This window comes from Rhinichthys klamathensis, unplaced genomic scaffold (genome assembly GCF_029890125.1).
Source record: "Rhinichthys klamathensis goyatoka isolate OS25496 unplaced genomic scaffold, OSU_Roscu_1.1 h1tg000005l_1, whole genome shotgun sequence".
In the NCBI taxonomy this organism is placed as follows: domain Eukaryota; kingdom Metazoa; phylum Chordata; class Actinopteri; order Cypriniformes; family Leuciscidae; genus Rhinichthys; species Rhinichthys klamathensis.
In genome coordinates, this window is record NW_026606558.1 from 4542826 (window position 1) to 4570423 (window position 27598).

The 27598-nt window shown below is 39.1% G+C and overlaps 1 protein-coding gene across 1 annotated transcript in view; it reads right to left on the reverse strand.

Moving 5' to 3' along the window:
• The window catches only part of sema4ba (sema domain, immunoglobulin domain (Ig), transmembrane domain (TM) and short cytoplasmic domain, (semaphorin) 4Ba), a 35244-nt gene extending 8220 nt beyond the window's left edge, over positions 1–27024 (reverse strand). Inside the window, exons 1-7 of the mRNA XM_056255706.1 lie at positions 26673–27024; positions 10487–10647; positions 9426–9488; positions 8114–8212; positions 7346–7457; positions 6733–6849; positions 3444–3601 (exon numbers count right to left, since the gene is read on the reverse strand). Coding sequence (XP_056111681.1) covers positions 3444–3601; positions 6733–6849; positions 7346–7457; positions 8114–8212; positions 9426–9488; positions 10487–10647; positions 26673–26787 — 825 coding nt within the window. The 5' untranslated portion in view covers positions 26788–27024. The remainder of the gene's footprint in view (positions 1–3443; positions 3602–6732; positions 6850–7345; positions 7458–8113; positions 8213–9425; positions 9489–10486; positions 10648–26672) is intronic.
• Positions 27025–27598: the final 574 nt, after the last annotated feature.

Genomic DNA, 27598 nt, shown 5'->3' on the forward strand with positions numbered 1-27598 from the left:
ACATAAAGTACATTTGTGTAATTGAACATATTTCATTATCGCAGGTTTGCAATTCACAGTTTTTATTCATTTTGAGGAACACTGAATCTGTTTTTGTGCAAGTGAGATGAGTAAATGCATGCTCACATTTATCTATTTATATATAATTCATATCAAATGTACATGTATATATAAATATATACATATATTTAGGGTATTTCTACAATGGCAGAACAGTGTATCTGAAAAGTGCACCTTTAAAAACTTAAAGGAGAAGCTTCCACATACTGTATGCCATTCATTTAAAATGAAACCAAAGGATCTGCTCATTGTCATTCTGAGTACAAATGATATGGTACGCTTTCAAATCCAAACCCCAGGTGCAATTCAGAAAGAATCTTAAAACAATAAGGAACTGTTGCAGCACGTAAATGGATAGTTTGACATGCATCACAGTTTCCACTGGAATCTGACATGGTCATCTGTGCAAAAGTGCACCAATATCCATATAGTGACACGTGACTGGAGGTAAGTTAGGAGTCAAAAAGAAAAGAAACCAAAATATAGAAAGAGCAGTGGAATTGAAATCATTCTCAGACTTCAAAAGCAAGACGAGAAGGCAAATGAATCTTGCAGATGTTGCACTCCGCACCGTTCAGAACAGACAGGGTCAGTGCTTTAACTGGCAACGTAGAGAGAGACTCTCTTTAGATTCAGATCACTCCCTGTGCGCAAATGCACCGATTTGAGATGAAGAGCATAAGCAAAGGGAAATCAAAAAAAAAAAAAAAAAAAAATCAAAGATGTGATAGGAAAGGGCTTGTGCATCGGCCCGTGAGCCTGGCTTTGTTGCATGTCACATCACAGAATGCACAACAATTAACTCCACTAATGGGCTTTGCAGGAGTCATTACGTTTGTTTACTATATGAGAGGAGATAAGGTACAATACCAAGAAAATGCAGCTTATAAACATAATCATTGCATTCCCTTCCTCATGGCTGGGCTCCAGTGGATCTGGTTGGAGGAATATGGGGCATGCTAAAAAGGGAACCTGGGATAATGTTTAAGGTAGTGGATGCCAATAAAGCAGGACACGTTCCCCTGGCATTGCAACCGTTTAACTGTCAGGAGGCATTTCATTCAGCCTGTGTGATAATCCATATTACAAGGCAGGAAGACTGGAGCGCGTGAACCCTCCATCGGCTGCCACTTGGTAATTTAGCTGGTGTGAAAACGGAAACCATTAGGTAATTCTTCTTAGTGAAGCTGGTTAGAAAAGCCTATTTGAATGAGCTACATGGCCATCGCTGAATGTTTCCATTCATCACTGTCATCACTGCGTTTAAAAATATCAACGGGTCAAAGTTACCATAGCACCCTCTTGCTAGTAGATGCCATACACTATCTGAACCCAAAAAGCATTTTTCTCCATTGAATGACATTCAAAATTGTGTGTATATTTTGACTAAATAGAGTTTTGACTTATTTTTGCAAGCAATGCTGATATTCAGACCAACAGCTTGGTTTTATGACACTGTAAAAAACAGAAGTACTTACATTTTAGACATGTTTTTGCCTATCTTTAGTGCTAAACAAAGTTTCAAACAAATCCAGCACACGGTTGTATTTAGTACCTGTGTTTCGTTTCGGTGGAGTGAATGATTCAGTGACTCACTCTTACAGATAAGTTTTCATTCCTGAATGAATCAGTGGTTTGAACAATTTGGCTGAATCAGTGATTTAATTATTTAGAGTCACTAATTAATCAGTGGTTTGAACAAACTGGTTAAGTCAATGATTGAATCGCTCAAAAAGAGAGTCACTTGTGTCGTTCCTGAATGATTCAGTATTGTGAACAAATCGTATGAGTTAGACCCCGAAGCCGCCGCCATTTGCGCCATTTAGAATTTCAGCCGCCGCCAGCCAATAATTTCATAAGCCAAATTGAGCCGCCATCTGATAAAGTTTGCATCAAAGTTGCATCAAATAATAATTATATCACATAGAGACATACACACACGAAATATATAAACAATACACGAGCACTGAACATATATATAGCACTGAACGTGATATTACTGCAGTAACAAACCACCGTTTCCACATTGCTAATTCACGACGCATGCTTCAGTGTATTGAAGTGAAATGTGCAAAACGTTGTCCAAAATAATACTGATAACAGTGTGTGTACTGTTTATATTAAGGCGAGACACGGCAGGCAAAAACATCGGGGGTTTTTTTACTGGTCAATTTTGAGATTTTTGGATATTTGTCTTCAATAACATGTCTTCTTTCAGACTTGTGGTGAAAAAAAGTCCGAAATACACATTTAGGTCTTTATTTTACTACACTTCGTCTGTTTGCGTCTGTAGATTTCTCACAAATTCAACAAAAGTTTGCGTTCTTAATCAACATACAAAGATCTCTGCCGTCACCCTCTCATCACATGCACCGTTAGGAAGCTCTCTCTCTTCTGTACAATCCTGTTGGATCCAAATATGGTCATTTCCTTTTTATCAGCAACCAATCGGGAAAGTAAAAAGACTGAATGCGCGATCTCATTGGCTGATGATAAATCTTTAAAGCCCGTTTACTCAAAATGACCTGCTTCAGCCATTTGCAGCTATGAAAAGTTTGGCGGCTGCAGCAGCCATTTAGGTTTTGGCTGAGCCGGGTAGCCAGCCAATAACTTCATCAGCCAGCCATTATTCTCAAAACAAATGGCTTCGGGCTCTAGTATGAGTGAATGATTCAATGACTTGCACATAAAGACATTCTGTCTGAAACAAACACACATACACAGACAAGCAGAGCGATACAAACAGTGAAAACTCCCGTTGCTGTTGCGCTAATATATTAATGACATATTAGCTCTTTTCCCTTTTTATTCTCTAGTGAAGAGATTGGTACTGTGCACACATGATGTCATCGGCCAATAAGTCACACAGCATTTATGATTTTGGTGATAGGCTCAAAAATAACTGGAAGCACCCATAGGTTAGCTTTCCACAGGTATTATAGACCTCTTTGGAAAGATCTGTGAAGAATGTGTGTTTTGTGTGTGTGCAATGCGCATTTTCAGCTGCCCCTCAAGTCAACAGATGAATGCTAATATTTGCTGAGCAGAGATAAGAATTGGAGGCGGACCAAGTAAAGGGAAAGCTCTGCATTGAGGAATGTGTCTTTGAAACACAAACCTCCTAATCTCTCTGAAAGGCAGCGGACCTCATCACCTCAGTGTGACACATGAAACGATCACACGGCCATGTGACCACACACACACAATGTCCCATATATGTGCACTAATATTAACATGCACAAACATAAAGCCATGTATTCCTTTACACTTAATTGAGGGCCGAATAAATGGTGTGTGTGTATGTACTTGGATTATTGCTGTATCGAGAATGGCCCCTTATCCAACTCCCTTCAACAATGTGTTTACACCGAAGCGCCCCTCACCTTACACACGCGAGCGATGCGTGACACAATGGTGTTGTCAAAGAAATCGAACTCCTTTCCCGCTTCACTGAAGAAGAAGTAAATCTTATCATCATCGCCGACCGTGTTGCCTTTGGGCAAACTCTCCTGAATGTAGGCTGAGCCCACAAAAGCGGGGTCTGTGGGAGAAATAAAAACAAGTGTCAATCCACGCCATGGACAGTACATCGAGACAGCAGCGTTTTTAAGTGATGTGGACTTTATGTCACAAATATAGCCACTGGTCCACCTGAAACCCCTTTTATATGAAAATCTTTAGTTGTAGTTCCCAATAGAAGATCTTTTGTTACACTATCAAAGTGCTCAGGATCGATTTTGCATATGCGCGTCTCTCATCAACTTTGCCACTTATGGCAAAATATTAAGCTATTATTTAGCACTCTTTAGTAAAGTGAGAAGGGTTTGACTGTGTAAACTGAAACTAAATTGATTTGTTTTGTTCTCTGTAGTCTTGCTTGATATGAATAACTCTCTGCTGTGCCAATATGGCCTCTTAGTGGTAACTTCAGGGGGACTGATGCCTAAAGAGAACAGAATTGGGAATTGGGCGACTTATAGAACCATTTACTTGCATGCTGTTTGCGCTATTGTAGTGCCCGAGTCACTTAGGAAAAGTTCCCCCCAAAATTTGTATTCTATTTTAAATATTAGATGAAAAACGTAAACTTAAAAACTTAAATGAAAATTTGTAGTGTTGCCTTCTAACTGAAATAAATAAGTCGAAGTACAAAAATTACTAAAACTAATAGGCTACAGAAATACTTTTAGAAAATGAAGACTGAAAACATACATTCTATACAGGTCATTCTATATATACAAATAAATACTATAAAAGTATATAAATAATACTCAATTCTGGGTATTTCCCGATCCGATCACGCGATCGGAAATCGGGCCCGATCACGTGGTTTCAGACTCGATCGGAATCGGACGTTACCTCCCGATCAGGACTCGGTAAATTAGGGGTGTAACGGTACAGTACATGTATTCGTAATTATTGAACCGTTTCGGTACGAGGCTTCCGGTTCGGTACGCATACAAACCGAGCGATTCCTAGGACCATTTTTCCTGCAGACAAAATCCGCGCTGGCGCGATCACCACAACGTTGCGCAACATCAAATGGCAAACGTAATGAAAGCGGAACAAAACTGCGTTACTCATTATACAGGTCCTTCTAAAAAAAATTAGCATATTGTGATAAAGTTCATTATTTTCCATAATGTAATGATAAAAATTAAACTTTCATATATTTTAGATTCATTGCACACCAACTGAAATATTTCAGGTGTTTTATTGTTTAAATACTGATGATTTTGGCATACAGCTCATGAAAACCCAAAATTCCTGTCTCAAAAAATTAGCATATTTCATCCGACCAATAAAAGAAGTGTTTTTAATACAAAAAAAAAAGAGTCAACCTTCAAATAATTATGTTCAGTTATGCACTCAATAGTCAATACTTGGTCGGGAATCCTTTTGCAGAAATGACTGCTTCAATGCGGCGTGGCATGGAGGCAATCAGCCTGTGGCACTGCTGAGGTGTTATGGAGGCCCAGGATGCTTCGATAGCGGCCTTAAGCTCATCCAGAGTGTTGGGTCTTGCGTCTCTCAACTTTCTCTTCTCAATATCCCACAGATTCTCTATGGGGTTCAGGTCAGGAGAGATGGCAGGCCAATTGAGCACATCATTAGCTTTCTCGTCTTACCCATGATTGCGGTTTTGAGTAATGAAACAGGCTGGGAGTTTTTAAAAGCCTCAGGAATCTTTTGCAGGTGTTTAGAGTTAATTAGTTGATTCAGATGATTAGGTTATTAGCTTGTTTAGAGACACTTTTCATGATATGCTAATTTTTTGAGACAGGAATTTTGGGTTTTCATGAGCTGTATGCCAAAATCATCAGTATTAAAACAATAAAAGACCTGAAATATTTCAGTTGGTGTGCAATGAATCTAAAATATATGAAAGTTTAATTTTTATCATTACATTATGGAAAATAATGAACTTTATCACAATATGCTAATTTTTTGAGAAGGACCTGTTTTGTGCTTAACGGACCATTTATCAGTTCGGACCAGCAACATCTGTGCAGCGCGAAATCAAGCGACACTGAGCTAAGAGATCCAGTGAAGAAAACATTTGAATTCGCCACTGAAGTAATAACATCGCTGCGAGATCTAGTGAGAAGCATTCACATTTCTCCGTTATTAACCGTAGATCTCTATTAGATCAAACAGCGCTGACGTGGGAACCAGGAGAAACATTGTGCTGTGAATGAACATGGATTTAATGTTGCACTTCAAAACTCAAATATTATATAAACATATATTTAAATGTTATTTTTAATGTGATTACCAAAACATTATTTGTTCATCCTTCCATGATTACCCCCATTTATAAACCTGAAAGTTTCAAGATGTAGAAAAACTCAAAATTATTTAAAAATAGTTTTTATTTTAATTCATAGGAAATTTCTCTGGCATTTTTTTTTTTTTTTTGCTGTATCGTATCGAACCAAACCGCAAATTTTGTGAACTGTTACACCCAGAATGTATATATATATATATATATATATATATATATATATATATATATATATATATATATACTCATTATTTTTTTATACACTTTTAAAACATTTTTATTTTTGTATTTTAAGTTGAGGTGCTGTTTGTTTTTATATTAGACTTTTTCTATATTTACTGTTGCACTAAAGTCCAAAGTGAAGATTTTATGTTATTTATTACTTGATTGTTCAAGCTACCTCACAGAAGTGCTCTGTTTGTTAACAGAGTTGTTGAATGTTAAAATAAGGTGAATTAAATAAAAAATAAGGAACATCCTGGATCTGTTTGTTCTCTCTTCTTTATTCTTTTTTATGTATTATATAAGTATCGGATCGGGACTCGGTATCGGTAAATACTCAAAATCAAATGACTCGGACTCGAGGGCAAAAAAAACCTGATCGGGACATCCCTACAATTCCATGGACCATGGAGGGATAGAAATCTCTCAGATTTCATAAAAAATATCTTCACAAGTCTTGCAGGTTTAGAGGAATGACATAAAGGTGAGTATGACCGCAGTTTTACTGTGAATATAAATGACGATGGTGAGGAAGAAATTCCTTTAAGACATTAGCGCCTGGTTAAACTGAATTGTGGGAACTTAGTGATTAAATAGCATACTGTGCGCGACTGTTAGTGAATCCGCTCCATTAAAAGCAGGTCTGTAGTGGATGTGGCTCTTACCTTGAAGCCAGTTCAGTGAGTTTTCAGTCTTTAAGGCTGTGCCCTGGCCAAGGCTTTTGTAAATGATAGGTTCGTTCCCTTGGAAGTTACTGACTGTCCCGGCATACAGTTCTCCATCTGTAAAACCATCATTCAAAGCAACAGACATTAATGAAGCAAATCAGAAAAGGGTGTCGCGAACTCTACTTTTCGTAGCACGTATAGTATCGGCATGATCTATAAGAATGCACTTTGACCAGTGTTATTGATAACTAAATCTAAATCTATCATCATCTAAAGGATCATTAAAACAAAGCTGCAATCAAATAAATGATTAATACTAGATCAATAAATAAATATTAAAGTTAAAAAACTGAAACAAAAATGAGAAATATTGCCTTGAAAACTAAGAGTGTGTTCACACTTGGCAGATTTGGTTCGATTAAAACAAACTCTGGTGCGATTGCTCTGTCAGTGCGGTTCATTTGCGGTTCAATGAAGTCCTAAGTGAATCAGGATTCAATGTATCATTTTCTTTTTTGGTGTGAACACACCCTAACTGAAATAGACAAGTTTAAGTTTTATACAGTGATGCCAAAATACTAAACGTTACACCACTTTTTGTAGCACGTACCAGCTAGGATGGCCGTGGACTTGTATTCAGGGTTGAAAGGACACCGGCTTCGACCATCTTCGGTGACGATTTCTCCCATTTCACTGCGCACCAGGGAAAAATCAGACGTGTTCTGGAGGGAAAAAGACACAGGGACATTCTTGTAAAGACAGCCAGCACTCTCTTGTATCGACTGTCCTGACCACTTACTGCCTGTGCAGATCTAAACAAGGACCTCATTTTGCTGAACAGAACGTCATGTTATTGCGATAAGTCTGAGGAGATAGCAAGAACAGGGAACGCACTCAACGCGAAGGGATGATGTGTGTGCTATCGACTGTGTGTGGGCCAAGGATCCTGATAAAAAGGATGTTTGGAGGGAGTCGCGGCAGGACGCACTTTCTCGTTTGTGTCTTTATAGGGGCATAAAGGTAAAATGCAAATCTGCAAACCATTTCAGGGGACAGCTGTCACAGAATCAGCTTGTGTATGCAAAGTACACTATCCTTAAGCTTCAATCTTAGTGGTCCGTGTCGACCCCTCATGTGCACAGACCAATCCAGGCATCGTCTCTGGAGTGAGGGGTCTAAGTAAAGTGCAGGGCAATAATCATTTCTCATCCGAACGGCATTTACCCTCGGGGAAAGCGGAAGAGTGTATTTCTGAGGACATTTTGATTGACTGAGTAAATTACATGGATAATTAATTCCTCCCCTGCAGTCTGTTAAAAGCATGGACGGAGGTGGTGAAATCCTGCAGCAGAATAGAACAAAATGAAACAGTACTTACGATGTAAGCGCAGATAGGGCTGAAAGCATACGTTCCACACACGTACAGGTGAGTGCTGTTCACACGCAGTAAAATCTTGATGTAATTGAAGCAGTCGGTCTGGAATGAGAAAGAGAAAGGAAAAAGGAAATGCATAAGAGAGGGAGAGACAGACAATGATTTAAGACATGAATGTGACGGTTATTAAAGTGATGGGCATTGATGCACCTATTAGATCACTTGCGCTGCATCCGAAATCGAATACTTCCCGAATGCGGAAATGCGGAAAACAGTACGCCAATAGAGTATATCCGAATACATAGTATTTGAAAAACAGCAGGCGAAAAGTACCCGAACTATCCCATGAGGCCACGGGTTGAATCGACGCAATTGACGCTGGTAGGTCACATCATAATGACAACATGGCGGATATAGTCTGGATTACATTCATACTACACACATTCAATATATTCTATAAATTCTATACTATATTTTTTTAATGGTCGCAAACACGAAGTAAGTTCAAATTTAAATGTAGTACCTACTCAGTACGTGATTTCGGATGCACCGTTGGAGACTTACGACTTTCTTTCTTTCAAAAAGATATTTAGCTAAATATCTTTTGTCCATACAATAGAAGTCAAAAATTTTCCAATTCAGTTTGATTCCCAACATACTTCAAAATATCTCCTGTTGTGTCCCACAAACATTAAACAGGTTTGGAATGGCATGAGGGTAATTGATAACGAATTTTCATTCTTGGGGGAACTATCCCTTTAAGAAAAACATAGTTTTTTTTGTTTTTTGTTTTACATAGGATTGTTTGAACGTTATATAAAGGTGAATGTAACTAAGCACCAGGCTGTGTGCACAAGTGTTGCTTGGCTGTGGCTCAGAATTTGTTTTCACATCACTAGGTTTGATCTAAATCCTCTGTAATAGTCTGGGAGAGGTTTCTGGCAGCTGCGTGTCATCGGCCTCAAGAAACAGCAGTTATTACTGTCTTCATCAGGGTCCCAACATCCATCCAAACCTGGCTCTCAAGACAAATCAATCTGGCAGCAAATTAGGCATGCGGATTATTAATCTAATAACAGCCCTTATGCCGTGTCAAGCTTTCAGGGAAATTACAGTGTGGACTTGTCAAGGCAATAACGGACCCTATGAACTGAAAGTGGTGCGACGGGCAGTTTCTCAGATTCAAATTTCGCCCAACATCTACTTTAGAGACCTACTTCTTACTTGAGTTACAGTTCATGAATCGACATGAAACGTCATGTTCAAATATACAGACATCTCTCCACTTGGTTTGATGAATATCTCATTCACTTACCAGTAAGTCTTTCCCTTTGAAACTGCACTCGTCTCTCTTTCTCTGTGGCGTGCTCCATGTTAACTGAAAAAGTGAAAATCGCAAGCTGACTGAGTTGAGCGGTCTCGGCAGCTATAGTGCATTTACAGAAACATCATGCATTAACAAGCACATTTGCATTGAGTGGGCCTTCAGTGAGTCACCTTGGCTGTAACATAGCCTTTCTGTTATGTTCAAAATGAATCAAGCAACACAAAATATTTGCAGTGAACTGTGAAGGTCTATTTATGACTTAAAAAGTTAATTTGTTGCAAAGTATGATGTCAAAATACAATAAGGAGGAAGTGGGACAACTGGTAAAGTAGGACACTTGCACTGAATGAAAAAGGACACAAAAACCCAATAAAAGTAGGAGTGATCCTTATGACTTCAGCACTACATTTCAAGTGTTCTGAAATCACACGAAAGCTTTATGTGATGATTGGATTGAAATTTAATTCATTATTCATTGATAATCAATGTCATACAATGTACCGTAACAAAATTGAACGACATAGTATGGCATTGATGTAGCCATTTGGATAATATTTTTTTTAAAAATACCAATGACAAATTATTAGAAAGTGACCCACTTTACCTGCGTTTACACTTATGTGTGCGAGTTGTTGAACACAAAAGAAGATGTTTTAAAGAATGTCGGTAACCAGACAGTTGATGGTAGCCATTGACTTCCATAGTAGCCATTGACTTCCATAGTAGCCATTGACTTCCATAGTAGCCATTGACTTCCATAGTAGGGGGGAAAAAAGTCAATGGCTACCGTCAACTGTCTGGTTACCGACATTCTTTAATATCTTCTTTTGTGTTCAGCAGAAGAAAGTCATATGGGTTTGGAACAATATAAAGGTGAGTAAATGATGACAGAATTGAAATTTTTGTGTGAACTATCCCTTTAATTGATGCTTAGATTCAACATCAATGATATTCTACTCTCATTTGAACCTTAAATGAATAATTCCCATATTACAGACTGATGCACATGCTTATAAATTCTCCAAAATGCAACACACAGACATACTCACATTACGCTGCAGCTGTGTTCTGCTGATATCGGTGATATTGAGTGCGAAGAGAGTCTCTCGAGCGCCAACGTACAGCATGTTATCCTCTTTACTGAGGAGCAGAGAGGTGTAATTGAAGACTCCATTGGGTGAAAATCTCTTGGCCGACCTCTCGTTTGCATCTATGAGTAGATATGGAAAAAAGAGAGGGGAGAGGGTGGAATGTCAGCAAAACCCAGCCAATAAGATTTACTACTGGAAATAAGATAAATGTGCAAAAGTCAGATATGTGATTGTGCTTTTCAGCTGGTTTCAACTGATATTGTCTTGTAAAAAGCAACCCAATAATCTAAATGTTTTATTTACAACTGCGAAAAATCGATTGCAATTTTAACCAAGACTGTAAAAATGCAACGGTAAAAACCTGTTCATTGGTTAAAAAGTTACGTAAGTTCCCATACGGAGTAAAAACTGTAATAGATCATTATTATCTATTATAATAGATAATTTTACGGTAAAAAAGAACAAGTGATCTAATAATTCACAATGAAAAGCCGTAAACTGAAATTTCCCACATTTGATGTTTAAAAAAAAAAAAAAATTAATGTTTGTTCTTAGTTTTTTTTTTTATATCAGTTATGTATATTAGTGTTTTATGTTGTTGAATGAATGTTTATTGCACTATATTAGTGTCGTGTGTGTTGCATGAATGTGTTTTGTATTTGTATTTGTTTAACTTCTATATTTTACCTCAGCTTGTGGAAAACCTAAGGGTGATGAACTTTGATTTATTATGGTTTTCTCTTTACCACCAGTGTTATTATGATGGATGTCAGTATATGTTAAAGTTAAAAAACAGATTTTAGTAGCAATTGGATTCTATTTTTTTTTAGTTTAAAACTGTAAAACTGACAGTAGTTTAGTAGGTCGTATTTTCTTATACTTTGCATATTTTTTTAATCAATTTTTAATTAGGGCATTTGTTTTGATATTATATATTCACTATTATTTATTTATTTAATTTCCCCCCTCCTGAACAAACCTTAGATTCACCTTTAGTTCATGACGTACCCGTTATGAAACCCTGCTTTAGGGTATTAGACAATAACGTCAAATGTTTACTGGCTGGCAGTGAGAAAACTAAAACCTGTTGCAACAGCAGTGTCTGAATCACTGTTGAATGAGCATTTGTGTGTGGCCACATATAGCTCAGAGCCAGATGTTCATCTCTTAATCAAAGATATTGCACTGCATCATTATCATGGCAGCTCCTGCAGGCTGTTTCTCTGTTCCCGTGACAACGGCATCAATAAAAAGTAGTATATTTCCTACCAGTAGGGGGTGTTTGCTAAGAGGGTTAGTGGCACTGTGATTGGCTCAAATCCCCTTCAGAATGCCAAATCATACTTTTGCATGGCTTTTTATGACTTCAGACAAGCCACTTGAGAATTTGGTGGTGATTCAGAATGTGTGTGAAATGAAATGTGTGGAAATAATGTCTCTCCATAGGCTGTCATAACCAAGCACTCTCATGCTGCAATGACATCATTCCAAGATACCAGCTTCTCAGGTCTTAAGATGCATGTCGAATCAATGTCAACAGGCTGTAAATACAACCTTCAGCACTGCATGGCAAACACAGTGTTCTCCTCATCTGTCATTGGCTTAAAGCTTGAATCTTATTAAGCTTACATTTGAACTGTATTTTTTCCCCAGTTTAATATTCTGAAATAAAATCAAATTAAGGAGTATTAAGGAAAACTGTTCCAAAAAAATGACAAAAGTTATTAGACACTCATCCTTTCACTGGCCACAATTTTGATACCATGGGGAAAAACTGCCATGTAGATATGTTAAATATTAACAGCAGGAATATTGGGCTGCGGTCACTTTAAGACCTGACGCACAGATCCATTATACTGTTACACATGCATTTTCCTTCTCAACTGTTTATGTTCACTTAAAACATAACTGACTGTGTTTAAGTGAATACTCACCAAGACCAGCATTTTGACATTATTTGTGTGTGTATTTGACTGTTTAAGTGCAATAAGCAGCGAAAAAGAACTCAATTTAGTACTGAGAGGCGGCTTTATGTGCGCGCAATTTGGGTGTGAGCACAAAATATGCGTGAATGAGTAAAATTATGTGCAATACGATGACACGATCAATTCCATGCCAAATTCAAGCCCTGTAAGACCAACAATATTGATCCGGAGCAAATGAAACCAGTGAGTGCAGGAGAGGCGGGTTTGTGTGTCGACTCGCTGTCGGAGAGATAAGAGAGAGAGAAAGCGCAGCTGATATCGTGTATCTATTCTGCGGGAAATAATGAGTATTCGGAGAGTTTCAGTATCAATAAACAGGCCTATTGAAATGAATAGGCCACTGCTGAAATCCACCCACATTTGGCGGGTGTTAATGTCAAGCCATGTGTAATACATATATACAACCTATGCTGTTGATTTACATAATTTAAAGAGTCCTAGAAATCCATCCACTCCTGGTAGGTCTTACTTGGAGAGCAAGTAATGATTACACTGAATATGAATATGTTCCCGTGGGTGACTTTGGGCTGAGGTAAGACTCTAAAAGCGTCCGTGTCTCTGGGAGCTGCTGCAGAAGGTCTGCGCTCACTTCCTTAGTCCCGGGGGAGACAATGCGGTAATAATAGGGCATCAGCCCTCAACCAGAAGGGCTTATTACCACTGAATCCAGTCTGCTAAACCGCAGGAGGGGATCAACACGGCACATTAGTGGCACGCTACTGGGGTCTCTGCCTCCGTGTGTCTCGTGTTTCCCCTCTCTCTGATTACAGGATGAAACAGGGCACCACTCAGCACTGGCAGCGTTCATTTCAGAGGGTTTGGGGAGAAATTTAATGGCGATTTAGTGAGACAAGGACAAAGGGCAATATCTGCAACCAAACAGGGCTTAAGTGGGATTTGTACAGACAGAAAGCGTTCCCTCGATTATCCTCCAGAGTGGCACAGCTGTAACGCTTCTCCCTGCAGCTCACACAATGAGGCAAATAATTGGCCCCCATCAGGGAAAAATCACATATGTGAATGTTTTACTGAACACTTTCCTGTAAAAACGACATGATGACAGTGAGTTGTGGTTCAGCTATTAAGTTTTACTTAACAGTATATTGTAAAAAAATATATATTTTTAATTTTACTTTAACATTTTCTGTTTAATTATGTTTTACCTGCCATTTCTTTGTAATTATTTGTAAAAAAAAATTACTAGGAATTATTTCAGTAAAAAATGTGTATATACAGTACGCAGTGTGTGTGTGTGTGTGTGTGTGTGTGTATATGTACACTCACCTAAAGGATTATTAGGAACACCTGTTCAATTTCTCATTAATGCAATTATCTAATCAACCAATCACATGGCAGTTGCTTCAATGCATTTAGGGGTGTGGTCCTGGTCAAGACAATCTCCTGAACTCCAAACTGAATGTCAGAATGGGAAAGAAAGGTGATTTAAGCAATTTTGAGCGTGGCATGGTTGTTGGTGCCAGACGGGCCGGTCTGAGTATTTCACAATCTGCTCAGTTACTGGGATTTTCACGCACAACCATTTCTAGGGTTAACAAAGAATGGTGTGAAAAGGGAAAAACATCCAGTATGCGGCAGTCCTGTGGGCGAAAATGCCTTGTTGATGCTAGAGGTCAGAGGAGAATGGGCCGACTGATTCAAGTTGATAGAAGAGCAACTTTGACTGAAATAACCACTCGATACAACCGAGGTATGCAGCAAAGCATTTGTGAAGCCACAACACGCACAACCTTGAGGCGGATGGGCTACAACAGCAGAAGACCCCACCGGGTACCACTCATCTCCACTACAAATAGGAAAAAGAGGCTACAATTTGCAAGAGCTCACCAAAATTGGACAGTTGAAGACTGGAAAAATGTTGCCTGGTCTGATGAGTCTCGATTTCTGTTGAGACATTCAGATGGTAGAGTCAGAATTTGGCGTAAACAGAATGAGAACATGGATCCATCATGCCTTGTTACCACTGTGCAGGCTGGTGGTGGTGGTGTAATGGGGTGGGGGATGTTTTCTTGGCACACTTTAGGCCCCTTAGTGCCAATTGGGCATCGTTTAAATGCCACGGCCTACCTGAGCATTGTTTCTGACCATGTCCATCCCTTTATGGCCACCATGTACCCATCCTCTGATGGCTACTTCCAGCAGGATAATGCACCATGTCACAAAGCTCGAATCATTTCAAATTGGTTTCTTGAACATGACAATGAGTTCACTGTACTAAAATGGCCCCCACAGTCACCAGATCTCAACCCAATAGAGCATCTTTGGGATGTGGTGGAACGGGAGCTTCGTGCCCTGGATGTGCATCCCACAAATCTCCATCAACGGCAAGATGCTATCCTATCAATATGGGCCAACATTTCTAAAGAATGCTTTCAGCACCTTGTTGAATCAATGCCACGTAGAATTAAGGCAGTTCTGAAGGCGAAAGGGGGTCAAACACAGTATTAGTATGGTGTTCCTAATAATCCTTTAGGTGAGTGCATATACACATACATACAAACACTTTGGAAGTTTTTTCCGCCACGGAATAAAACAATTTAAAAGATAATTGCGACTTTTTATCTCGCAATTATGGAATTATGGAAGCTTGGCGGAAACAAGCTTCCATAATACACACATTTATAGGAAATCACAAATTGATATCTAAATATTAGTGCTTTCAAATAGATTAATCACATCTATATATATATATTTACAAACTTTTGTTAGATGCGATTAACCAATTTGACAGCACTACTAAATATTAATGCTTCAATTTTAATTTTAACATTAAAGTATTAATAATAATATAATACAATTTATATTCAAATGTTAATATAAAATAAAAGCTTTTATCTTAAAGTATTTATTTAATATTTATATTATATTAATATTTTTTTATTACTCCACACAGCTCCTGTCCTACTACATAAATAAATGAATGACTTCCAGTTAGTTCCCTCTGAGATAGTGAAAAAGGCGGCTTAAATATGACCAAGTGTAAAAGTAATGCAAGCACCAGTTATTTACTATTAGTATTGTCTTAGTCATTGTATGATGTCTTAAAGGAATTACATGGTGCAACACAAGCTATAAAACATATACAGAGCTGTATAAACACCTGCTCACGTCCAGCACTAATTAAATGCAGACCACTTCAAATAAGAAAAATCTTTGGCAATATTGGGCTGTTTTAGTTTTTGTGTTGAGTGCTTGCACGTTAAGTTCAAGATGTCTGCCTGTAACCACTTATGTGGTTTTCAAAAGGTGCAATTGCGAAACGCAAGGAAAGAACTGCGCCATTGAAAATGAACTGCAACAAACAAAACTGATTAAGAATTACATGGAATGCAGTTCCAGCGAATGAACTATAATAACTTTAAATAAGCTTGGGGTGGCGGAATGACCCAGGCTAACCCCAACATTTCTAATGCCCTGCTCATCGATTTCCATGTCTTGAAACATTACCAATCCCCACACAGACAATACGGTCTCTCTCTCAATGAGTCTGTGGTGTTATTGTTTGAGTTGACTGAGGTCAGTTCCCATAGGGCAGTTCCATGACGACAGCTGAGATTTGCTTCCTCAAAACTGCACCGTTGCATGCTGGGAAAAGGCTTATCCTGTTCCCACTCATGAGGAAAGAGGGCTGAGAGTGTCAACAAGAGAGAGAGGTACTTATGAAGCAAGTAGATATTGTCTCTTGTGCTGATATCATAACTTGTACGTCCTTGTCTTGTTGACCCTCATCTATCTTCAGAGTCTCTTTTCCTCCATCTACTCTACTGTATTCTATAGCCATGTTAGATTATTGTGTTGCTGTGAGCAATATGAGATCATTACTGCCATTATGCAATTACATGTCATTTTTTTTTGGAGAAAGCCACTACTAAATGGATTGCCATATCCGCAGCGATTTGCTTCTAATCCATTTAGTGAGAAATTAATTATGCAGGCTTTTAGGGAACCCTTCCATGTTCGGTTTTCAGAGCGGAATTCCCTACGGCTGCGCTAACAGTACATGCCCGAAGTTAATTAGAGACGAGAGCGTCCCGTGGAAAAGAGCGACTGGCCGTCAGTGTGAAAGATCAAAGCTCGGTTTTGTTTAGGCCTCAGTAGACGGCTCATTTAAGTAAATAGTGGATCTGATGAGTTGAGCTTTCAGAGGAAAATGCTCTGAAGTTAAATGCCTATTAGAATCCTACACAAAACTTTTTTTAGTCACACTGTATAGCTGGTAATGCTGAACTATTAAAGTCACCATGAAATCAAAATCGACAATTCAGAACTTATTATGACATCGCTGTCGGGCAGAAACCTAACATGTTAATTTCGTCTTTTTTTCCCTAAATCATTACGATTGGACATCCTTTTTACGTCTGTCTGTGGGTTTTGTAAATATTTAACCAATGAAAAGTATTAAAAAGAGCCTCAAGCTGTCGGTAAAACCTCTTAACCCCAGCCCGCCTCTATCGTGAATGAAGTGCCGCAAGCATTTTGGACTGCTTGTTTGCAATGCAAGGGTAAATAAAGAACTTGTTCTTTGAATAAGTACAGCGATTTCTTTACTTAATGCTCAATGTGAGCAAAGAAGAGTGTCTTAGACTAGCATTTGACGTTGATTCATAGTTGTCGCCTGTGAGAAGCACTTCATCTTTTATATCAAGAGATTGTGTCCAAATGAGCCGCTAGAGTTCTTACTAGATCAAGAAAATATGATCATATAACACCGATTCTATCATCACTTCATTGGTTACCTATAAAGTTCCGTATTAATTACAAGGTCTTGCTTTTGACTTATAAAGCTCTAAAGGGTTTAGCTCCAGTCTATTTGACGGATCTTCTATCGCCCTATAATCCATCACGCTCTTTAAGATCACTAAATTCGAGGCTTTTGGTCATTCCTAGGATATCCAGATCCACCAAAGGAGGGAGAGCATTTTCACATTTAGCTCCGAAGCTCTGGAATAGCCTTCCTGATATTGTTCGTTGCTCAGACTCGTACTTCCAGTTTAAAATTAGACTAAAGACGCATCTATTTAGCCAGGCATTCATATCAATTTTATCTTACAGTTACTGTAAATTCGGCCTCTACTTAATAAACGCCAGAGGAGAACTGGCCCCGACTGAGCCTGGGTTCTCCCAAGGTTTTTTTTTCTCCATTGGGTCATCTGATGGAGTTTTAGGACACCATCGGGTCACTTGATGGAGTTTTTCGGTTCCTTGCCACTGTTGCCTTTGGCTTGCTCAGTTGGGGATATTCAAATTAAATGACCCATCATACCACTGATCAGCTCTACCAAACTTGGATGTCTTTTTCCAGTAATAAACAAACACTGTTAAGTTGTTTTGATTGATACTGTGAAGCAGCTTTGATACAATCTGTATTGTGAAAAGCGCTATATAAATATATTTGACTTGACTTGACTTGCACATTATTATTTTTTAAATCATAATCCTAAATCAATAAGCCCTCATAATCCTTAATCAAAATAACTTCCCCTCCCTCTGGCAACAACTTTGCTGCGGCCCAATTCGCATACTATCCATCCTAAATAGTATTCGAAAATAGAATTAGTACATCCCAAATCGTAGTATGTTGAAATGAGTGTAGAGTGCAGATCGATGCGCACTCTAACGGCTAATATTGCCCACAACCCATCGCGTGTTGGACGAGGATTGGGTTAGAACTACAAAAACGAGTGAAAAGTGTTAAAAAACTACAGACATGGAGGATGCGCGAGTCCGGCGGTTGTGTAAAGAGGTTTAGATAAAGGGGTTTGAGTGATTAATTATCAGTATCTAACCTCACGAAAATTAATCTATTCAATGTTTGCTACATTATATTGCATCTGCAGCAGCATTGTGAACTTTTGTAAAGATACGTTTAGCCATTAACTTTTAAATGCATCATTATTCAAATTGCAAACACACGAGGAGAGTCTCCGCATGGAAGACCCACGACTGGCAGGTGAACGTGCTACTACATTTCTCTCCGAAACAGTAAGAAATTAAGGATTTTAACTGTGACGAGATGATTGACAGGGCAGTTTATAGTTACAGATCTGTCCGTTAAAGATTATTATGAAGTAGCAAGTATGTCCCAAAGCTTGCCCACTCTTTTGCTACACACTCAAAAGTATGTCCTTTTTCTTATACTTTTAGGGCGTAGTATAAGTAGGCTAATTGGGACGCAGCGATTCTCTTCTCTTCTGATGTGTTTACTGGCACGGGGGCGGGGCAACATGAGATCATAGCAATAGCAAACCTCAACGATCCAATCAATTGCCATTGTGCAAGTCTGCCCTCAAAAAAAAAAAAATGTCAAGAAGCCGAGTGAAACGCTATACGAAAGGATAGCGAAAAGATATACGTCACAATAGGGAAGAAAACTATAGCAACTTCCGTTCCATGACTTTAAACAGCGAAGCAGACAAATCTAAGTGTAAGTTGTGTCTGAATTTTCAGCCCATTCTCATCCTTTGGCGTCATACATGTGACGCTTTGGACATTTCGTTGAAATCTTACGCACATGGCATCCTTTAGCATCAATATGAGACGCAGAACCAAAGGTGTCATACAGGTGACGCTCGTCTAAATCCAACGCATATGGCATCGTTTAGCGTGAATATGAGATGCAGATCCCAAGGCGTTATAACCGTACCCTACCCCAGACCTACCCATAACAGTGCGTGTTATATTGACGCTAAAGGATGCCATGTGAGTAAGATTTCGACGAAATGTCATATGGCGTCACCTATATGACGCCAAAGGATGAGAATCAGTTGGAATTTTTCCTCACCTTCTCGAGCGCCAAGTAAACAACGTATGAGGTGAAGGAGAGATTATGTCATCTCCAGGTCTCAGGAGAATGACCAAGCCCCCTGTTAACTTAATGACAAAGTGAGGACTGTTGATGCTGCGTTTGATGTTGGGAAAAGCAACTTAAGGACACTTAAACTACATTTTTAAATGAAAGAAATGTCATTGCATTAGATAATAAAATATTAAAGCTGTACTCTCGTCTTTTAATACAAGGCTTCAGCTCTCATATTAAGTACAAAACAAATACAAATAAAGAGTTGTGTTGAACCGCTGAGGTTTGCTAAGTGTATCTGAAACAGAAACATCTCAATTTCATCTAACAGCCTTTAGATCCCCAGTGCGATCTGTCTACAACACTTTCAACATCTTTTTATTGGGCTTTGTCAGACCCCAAACAGAATGGATTTAGACCAGAGAAGGATCTTAATACCTTGTTTGTAACTAACATTTGCATTGTTTAAGTAGAGCCTGTACATTTTTAATAGTGCCTGTATCCTATAAAAGCCTTGAACGCAGGGGCTGGTCAACACTCGAGCGGTTTGGATTCACAAAGTACATTATAAGGAAACTGTATTGGTCCTGAAGGCATCTGAGATCATTTATAATGCTCATATATGTTCGAGTTAAAATTCTTGCTAACCACCCTGAATTGAAAATCGTTGCCTGAAGGTTGACAGAAACTAAAAGCAAGTGGAATATGACTGTTTTTGCATTGTTTTTATGATAATGCAAACCACATGAATCTGGCAAGAACATATGCATGCTCATCTCAGCTGTGTGGACGTTCTCTTCACTCACACATTCTCCATTAAAGCATTGCTGGATTGGCCGGACAGCTGATGCTACACAGGCTCGGGAGTCATTTACATAAATAAACATTGATTCACTGACTAGTCGAGTTCTGCAGACCGTAATATACTGTATACTGTACAGTACAATTCAATTATATAAAACTTACTTGTACTGTGGGGCCAGTAAGACTTGTTTTGAAATAAATTCATACTTTTATTTAGCAAGAAAGCATTGAATTGATCAAAAGTGACAGTAAAAGACATTTATAATGGTACAAAAGATTTATATTTCAACTAAATGCTGTTCTTTTGACATTTCCATTCATCAAAAATCATGAAAAAATTGATCATGGTTTCCACAAAAATATTAAGCAGCACAACTGTTTTCAATATTGATTAGAAATATTACTTTAGCAGCAAATCAGCATATTAGAATGATTTCTGAAGGATCATGTGACCGAAAACTGAAGTAATGATGCTGAAAATTCAGCTTTGCATCACAGAAATTAAATCATATTTTAAAATATAATTGTTAGTTATTTTAAATTGCAGTAATTTCACATATTGCTGTTTTTACTGTATTTTTGATCAAATAAATATAGCCTTAATGAGTACAAGATGTTTTTTCTTTCAAAAACATGTGGAAAATCTTACTGAACCAAAATTTCTGGGCGAGATTTACTAACAGCTTTACAAAACCTCTTTTGGCGTTAAAAAACTACAGGATTTACTAAAGAACCGCAGTGAAAAATTAGCGCTGAAAAGGTGTGGACGGTTATTTTTTACGGCTGACCTTATTGCATATGCATTTGTATACTTTTCAGACGCAAAATTTATGAGAGGATGAATCATGCAAGGTGATTTACTGTGGTTTGCGCTCGTTAATTTACTGGTATTTGCATTATTTAACGACCCAAAAAAGCATGTCTAAAACCAGACACTAATTTGCGTTGGTCTTGGTAGATTGCGTTGGTCATTCTGGAAATGATACGTCTGTGTCGTCATTAGATCACGCGCAGAACTTTCCACTCCCGTCTGCGCTTTTATGGGATTACGCTCTCAAGCTAATCTGCCCTGTTTAGTAAATCTGGCCCCATGTGTTCAAAGCATAGACTGTAAAAAAAAAAGATGGATCCCGATATGGCGCTGACATCTTGGAACTTGAGTCTGCGCAGAAGCGATTTCGGGACCAGACATGCGCAGTAGTGAGCAGGAAGTAAAGCCGTGAAATCAAGGCCCCGCCCTCACTTTAGCAGAATCAATCGCAAGAACACGCTCATATAATTAAATTTTTTTTTAAAGTCCAGAAGTTTAGATATTAAATGTAAAGCTCCAATCTCCTCAGTCCTCCGAAGATCCCGAAAAAAAGTCTGTTGGTGCTTCAGTGACTACTTTGCTCAGAGAACCTGTCAATCACAGCTGTCAATCATGACGTCACCACCACCGCATCAAATAACTAACTAAAAACAAACTTATTTTAGAAACAAACACTTGATATTACATCAGCGTGATAAAAACTACAGTAAATGACAGAAACCATATTTGGAAAAACGATATTTGAAGTGTAATTTAATTGTTTAGTTGGTCTCACGTGCCGCTGAATAACATGGGGAGGCGGGGTTTATGACCTATACTAGGACCGGCCACCGGGGGGGGGGGGGGGGCGATCGAGACGTTTTGGCTTCACTTTTCAGGGCTTGTGCGGCACGCTTGGTTCAAACACATTCATACCATAATATTAGATGTAATCATACAAAAACGTATTTCAGTTTAAAGTAAATACAGTAAAGTTACATTTGATGTTGTTCTCAAATGCTCCCTTCCTTCCAAAGGAAGTGGTCAGCAAAGTTCTCCTGGGAAACTCTAGGTTCTATTACAGTGAGCTCTTACTGTCGTTCCCCTTAAAGGACAAACCGCTTTCCCCAAAAAAAACTTCTCACACTTCTCTGTTTTCATTAATGCTCTGCGTTGATGAGAAATGACTGTCGAGTTTCTCCAGAGGAGGAGAAAGGAATGACGCAACTCTCGGTTTACACTTCAGAAACATTGTGTTCTCTTTCCACCTGCCTGCGTGGCTGGGTCTGCCTGCTCCAAAGTTAGACACCCAGCATGAAATATTAAAAAAACAGATGATATAATAAGAGAGCAGTTTGAAGTCACGGGAAGGACAAGAAAGGGAGAGACGGAAAAAAATGAAGACATCAAGTAAAATCTGTGGAGACGTTCAGGAGAGAGGTTAGTGTTTGTTTAGTGAGCTGGCACAACGTCTCTCTTGTTAGCATGAGAAGTACAGAAGTGGCAGCTTGCACCGACACCATGGTGACCGCTGGAATTCTGGGTAGGTCAAACATGAGTTTTGCGAGTAGAACCCATATAAACACTCCTGGTTCAAACAGAGGGGGCCTCTGAAACTAAACGAAAGAGGATGAATGTGCATGACGCCAAGTGCTGCAGTTAAAGGTTTGATCAAAAAATATGTGTTAAATGAATTTACTGCAATTCACATAGCAGAAAGGGTTCGAAAGCCACAAAGAAAGGTGTAATTAGGGTTTTCATGAGCCGTGTGGTTACATTTCCTAGGAAATAGAGGCTGATTAATCTTCCCTATGAAACAACAAAACAACTTTTGTATTTACACAAACCTGCAGTTTGCAAAAGTCACTAGAAGTATGATATAATTATATATCAAAATGTACAGGATGGTCCAGTTTCAGATGGCTTTTGGGACACCATGGCAACGTGAAACAGGTTCCAATAAACAAATAAATAAATGTATGCAGTTAGTTACAATGATCAAGGAAATACTTATATTTGTTTGTGTAGGTGTCTGTGTGGTTGCTTTGTCTGACAGATTTGATTTATCAGTAGAACTTAACAGCATTTCACGATGTGGCTCTAATATACTCCAGTCGTGCCAAGATCAATCCAATCCCACTGGAAGCGCAATGAAAATGAGTGGCGTCTATTTTGCAGCTCACACAGCAGTCTGTAAAATTCCTCAATGTTGTACTGAGACTGAAGTTGCTTAAGTCTAGTTTTCATAGCATTGATCAGCATGAAAAACAGGGCTGTCAATCAATCTATACATACTATAGTTTGGTTTTTAAAAAGTAGACGCACAGCGTCCGAAACCGAACACTTACTTACTATATGCAAAAAATAATACGCCAAATGAGTAGGATGTCCGAATGCATAGTATTAGGTCCCCGGATGACATACTACTTCCACCGAGATTCTGAAGTGGGCATTTGATGGACACTTGATGGGGGATTTATGAATAGAAGTGAAGCGTCATAACTGATGCTGGTAGGTCATGTGACAGTAACAACATGGCTCATGTAGTACGTCCGAATTTCATTCATAGGCCCTGTCCCAAATGGCACCCTAAACACTCGCAGCCTTCCTTTGAGTTTTTACTCAGATTTGGACAAATCATTACGACTGACATGGTTACATGTGACTTTTCTATTCCGACTGTGCTATAGTGCGATTACAATTGGTTATTATGGTTCATGTAAACGAAGCTAATGTCACATGGCACAGCGTGTATAGGTTAATTTGTTACTTTGGTTGTAGGGTTAATAAAACAGCATCTCTAAGCAAGTAAACAAGAGACATTCCTTCCTCTCATGTTACAATGTGCCACCGGAGAAGCTACGTGATGCATGTGGCTGGATATGAATGGACACTTGATGCACGTTTTGGAAACCTTCCATGGACAACGTAGTGCAGGTCTCTGCCGCTTCAGGCATGTCTGATCACCTCCAGACACAATCCTTTAAAGAATCAAACACTGCACAAAGCTTGATCCCCATACCATGTGCATGAATTGTGCATGCTATACGGTGGATCACACTATGCAGTAATTTAGATTTTTAGGCTATGGTGATAAATCAAGTATTACAAGTGCGTAAACCAAGGTTTGCTTAAACAGACCAGGTAGCATCCTGGAGATTACTTCGGTAAAACCATTTCCTAGCTTTACCAGGAGAAAATGGCTAGATAAGCAGAGTGCTCTAGTGTAAACCACTTATAGGTGTCTTTTTAAATAGCTTTCTAATGCGCTTTAAGCACTGCAGCATGGTGTGTATCAAAGAGAGGAACAAAAGAGAGGCTGAGCAGATGTAGTTTCTTCTCCTTCAACCCGTGATCCTTCTTGATAGGCACATAATGAGAAGCAGACCAGCGTTCACACCGGAACACAGACACACATTCATTATTCATGCCAAATTAGCTTCTTTATTCGAATAGTGGGAAGGTGGAAACCAGCAAAGCGAGGAGAATGTTTGTGCCATTGGGATGGAGGGACAGCCTGGCTCTTTTCCCTTGGTGAAGTGTGTGCTGTTCTACAGATCGGAGTGTGTTTTATATCACTGTACAGGTTTTGAAACTGCAGAGACTTGTCACCAGTGAGCTGGAGTCAGTGTGACCACAGCAGTTTCCTGAATTTAACTTAACTAGTGTTGCACACTGAACAGTTCATTGGCAGTAATTTGAGCCATTTAAACAGTAGACGCTTTGTTTATTATAAGTGTGAGCCAAATATAGAAGTCTACTACAAAATACTGACTCACTAAGAATAAACCGCACTCTCTGGTAGCAGTTTTTATATGGCACATGTTCAATTCACTTATAATAATGCTAATCAGGTAATACCAACGAAACTCTCTGCTGAGCGCAAGTTACATTGTTGTGCAAATGTACGACAGGTTAAACTTGACTTAGTGAATAAGACGCAGGCTTGTGTGCTAAATGGTCACAAATGTTTAGTGAATTCAACCCTGGACACTTTCCGTTCATTCAGGTTTACCTACATGACATTTGCCATTAGGGTGAGTGACAGTGTATACAGAGACAAAGACACACCGGAACACACTCAAACGGAGAGAATGAGCAGGATTCCTCGTGCTATTAGATAGACAGTTGAGAAACACCAGTTAAAAGAACAGTTGCATTCTTTCTTACAATACAGCATGATCCTGAGGACAACACAAGAACAAACGGCGAAGGACAGAAGGAACAAAGTGCAACAAGAAAATACTGGTCAGTAGAAAGAGCTGAGGCATGAGACAAGAAGAGAAAAGGAAAAGAAGAAACATGAAAAAGATGAGAAAAAAAATGATATGATGAGCAGACAAGTAAAGAGAGACTAGATGAGAAGAAGAGACAAAATGAGAAAGGAAGAGAAGTCAAGGAAAAACAAAAAAGAGAAGAGTATCTATATAAATAAAGGTGACTTGACTTGACTTGAAGAGTAGAGATGAGATGAGATGAAAACGAGACGAGTCGAGATGAAATGTCAAGATAAAATGAGAAAAGATGAAAAGAGAAGACAAGACACAACAAGAAAACAAGAAGTCAAGATAAAATGAGAAGAGACAAGACGAGTCAAGGTGAGAAGACAACACGATACGAGATGAGTCGAGTCGAGTCGAGAAGAGAAGAAAAGAGAAGAGAAGAGAAGAGAAGAGAAGAGAAGAGAAGAGAAGAGAAGAGAAGAGAAGAGAAGAGAAGAGAAGAGAAGAGAAGAGAAGGACGGGATGGTCTTTGGATATGTTGGCAAATGAACAAGACCTCCATGCAGGACAGGTAGACCCTCAAAAGAGTTAGTCGGCATGTTCAGGCAGGTTTAGTGTAACCCCCCATCACAACCTGAGCCAGTTTAAATGAAGGTGAGAAATAAATGAGGAAAGGTGACTCGGATAAATGAGTGAAGAAACATAGAACAAACACAGCAAGCCCATTTCGTCTGTGTCTCTGCACAAAGAGGATTTGTGGAAATGGCAACAACAATTAGTTTCATTTACTTTTCTGACAATGCAGCGTGCAATTGTATTTATTAAATGAAAAACAACCACGTGCCGCACGCCACTGCTTGAACAAAACCACACTTTTGTCTTAAAAGGCGTCAACATTCTCCATCACAAAAGACTTTGTACCTTAGTGATGAAAGCGATCATCTAATATGATCAATAGTGCCATAGTAACTTAATAAAGCCATAGTATGCTGTGTTTACAGACTCATTGTGGCCCTTCTCTTTACAATTCCCTCCAGCCTGCAAAAACACGAATGGACGCACCCAAAAGTGCCAGCGATTCACGCGAGAGGAAGTGGTTTGTCTTTAACATGACAGATGTTGAAAGAGAGGGGACGTATTATGTTGTTGGAGAATAATGAGACGGCTCAGAAATTTTAAATAGAAGCTTTGTTATTGTTCGATGACTGACGTGGAGATGCACGTGTATGTTGCACATTATGTTCGCAGTGGCACAGTGGTTATGTAAACGCGGTAATCCACCTCCATACAAACATGCCAGAGGCCAGCATGAACCAATCAGCTCTTGATATCTGCTTTCTGTTTATCAACAGTTCAGCAAGTGTTACTGTGCATGGGAGATGACAGGGTTTCCAGCCCGTAGCCTCCTCAGAGCTCTTAAGTCGACTCCACACCAGCCTTTATTTATAGTCTCGAACCAGTCGGCTCTTTTACACACTTTCAGTAAATGGACAGAGTGAGTTGTCCATGTGCGTGTCCGTGCACTTACTGTAAGAGAAACTCAGGCGAGGGGTGACGTCGTCTTCTGCTGCTTGACCCCATCCAGCCAGGAGGACAATGAGGAGGAACAGGAAAGAGAACCGTGTCATGTTTAGTGTCCACATTTTGCTCCTTGTGTCTCAGTGTGTTCTGTCTCTGGATTTTCTGGCGCTCATGAAGATCTTTTCCCTTGCTTGTTTGTTTTTCTTCTTCTCCTCAAGCTCCTGAAATGAGAGCAGCGTATTGATGTGATGACCGGTGGTCACCTTCACAGGGCCTCACAATGGTGGATTTCCACTAAGAAACAAGTCCTCAAGGACGACGATACGGCCCAATTCAGTCTCCATGTGCTTGTGTAGACTCACACAATCTGAAACAAACAAGACAAGAATTGTCACATTAAAATGAGATAAAATTGTATTACTGGTGGGAGCCGTTTCATCAAAAAAAATTGGTGTAGAAACCAATTTCATTCAGACATTGCTAGTATATTTCAAAGGTTGGAACGAACAATTACAAAGAAATGGCACGTAACACATTGAATTAAACGTGACATTTTTAAGTAGACAAACTGAAATAATATTATCTTGTAAAGCCCAATTCACACTGCACCGAAAGACGCGGACCAATGCAGACAAACAATTACAATACATCACTTCTCAGACATTCCACGACCCGACAAACGCCGACTCAACGCATTCAATCGGCGAAAACAAGCGCCGACCAACTGTAGAAGATAACGACAGGGGTAACACACTGATCCGACAAAACTCATTGGTCGGCATCTGCCGGTGCAGTGTGAATTTGTCAGGCATTTGTAGGCAATTTCGGACAGGCTAGCAATAGCAAGCTAACTTTGAAAGCATGAGACCCTCCCTTCAGAGCGTCTCCTTCAAAACGCATGAACACACACAGCTGTGTCTGCAAAGCGTTACG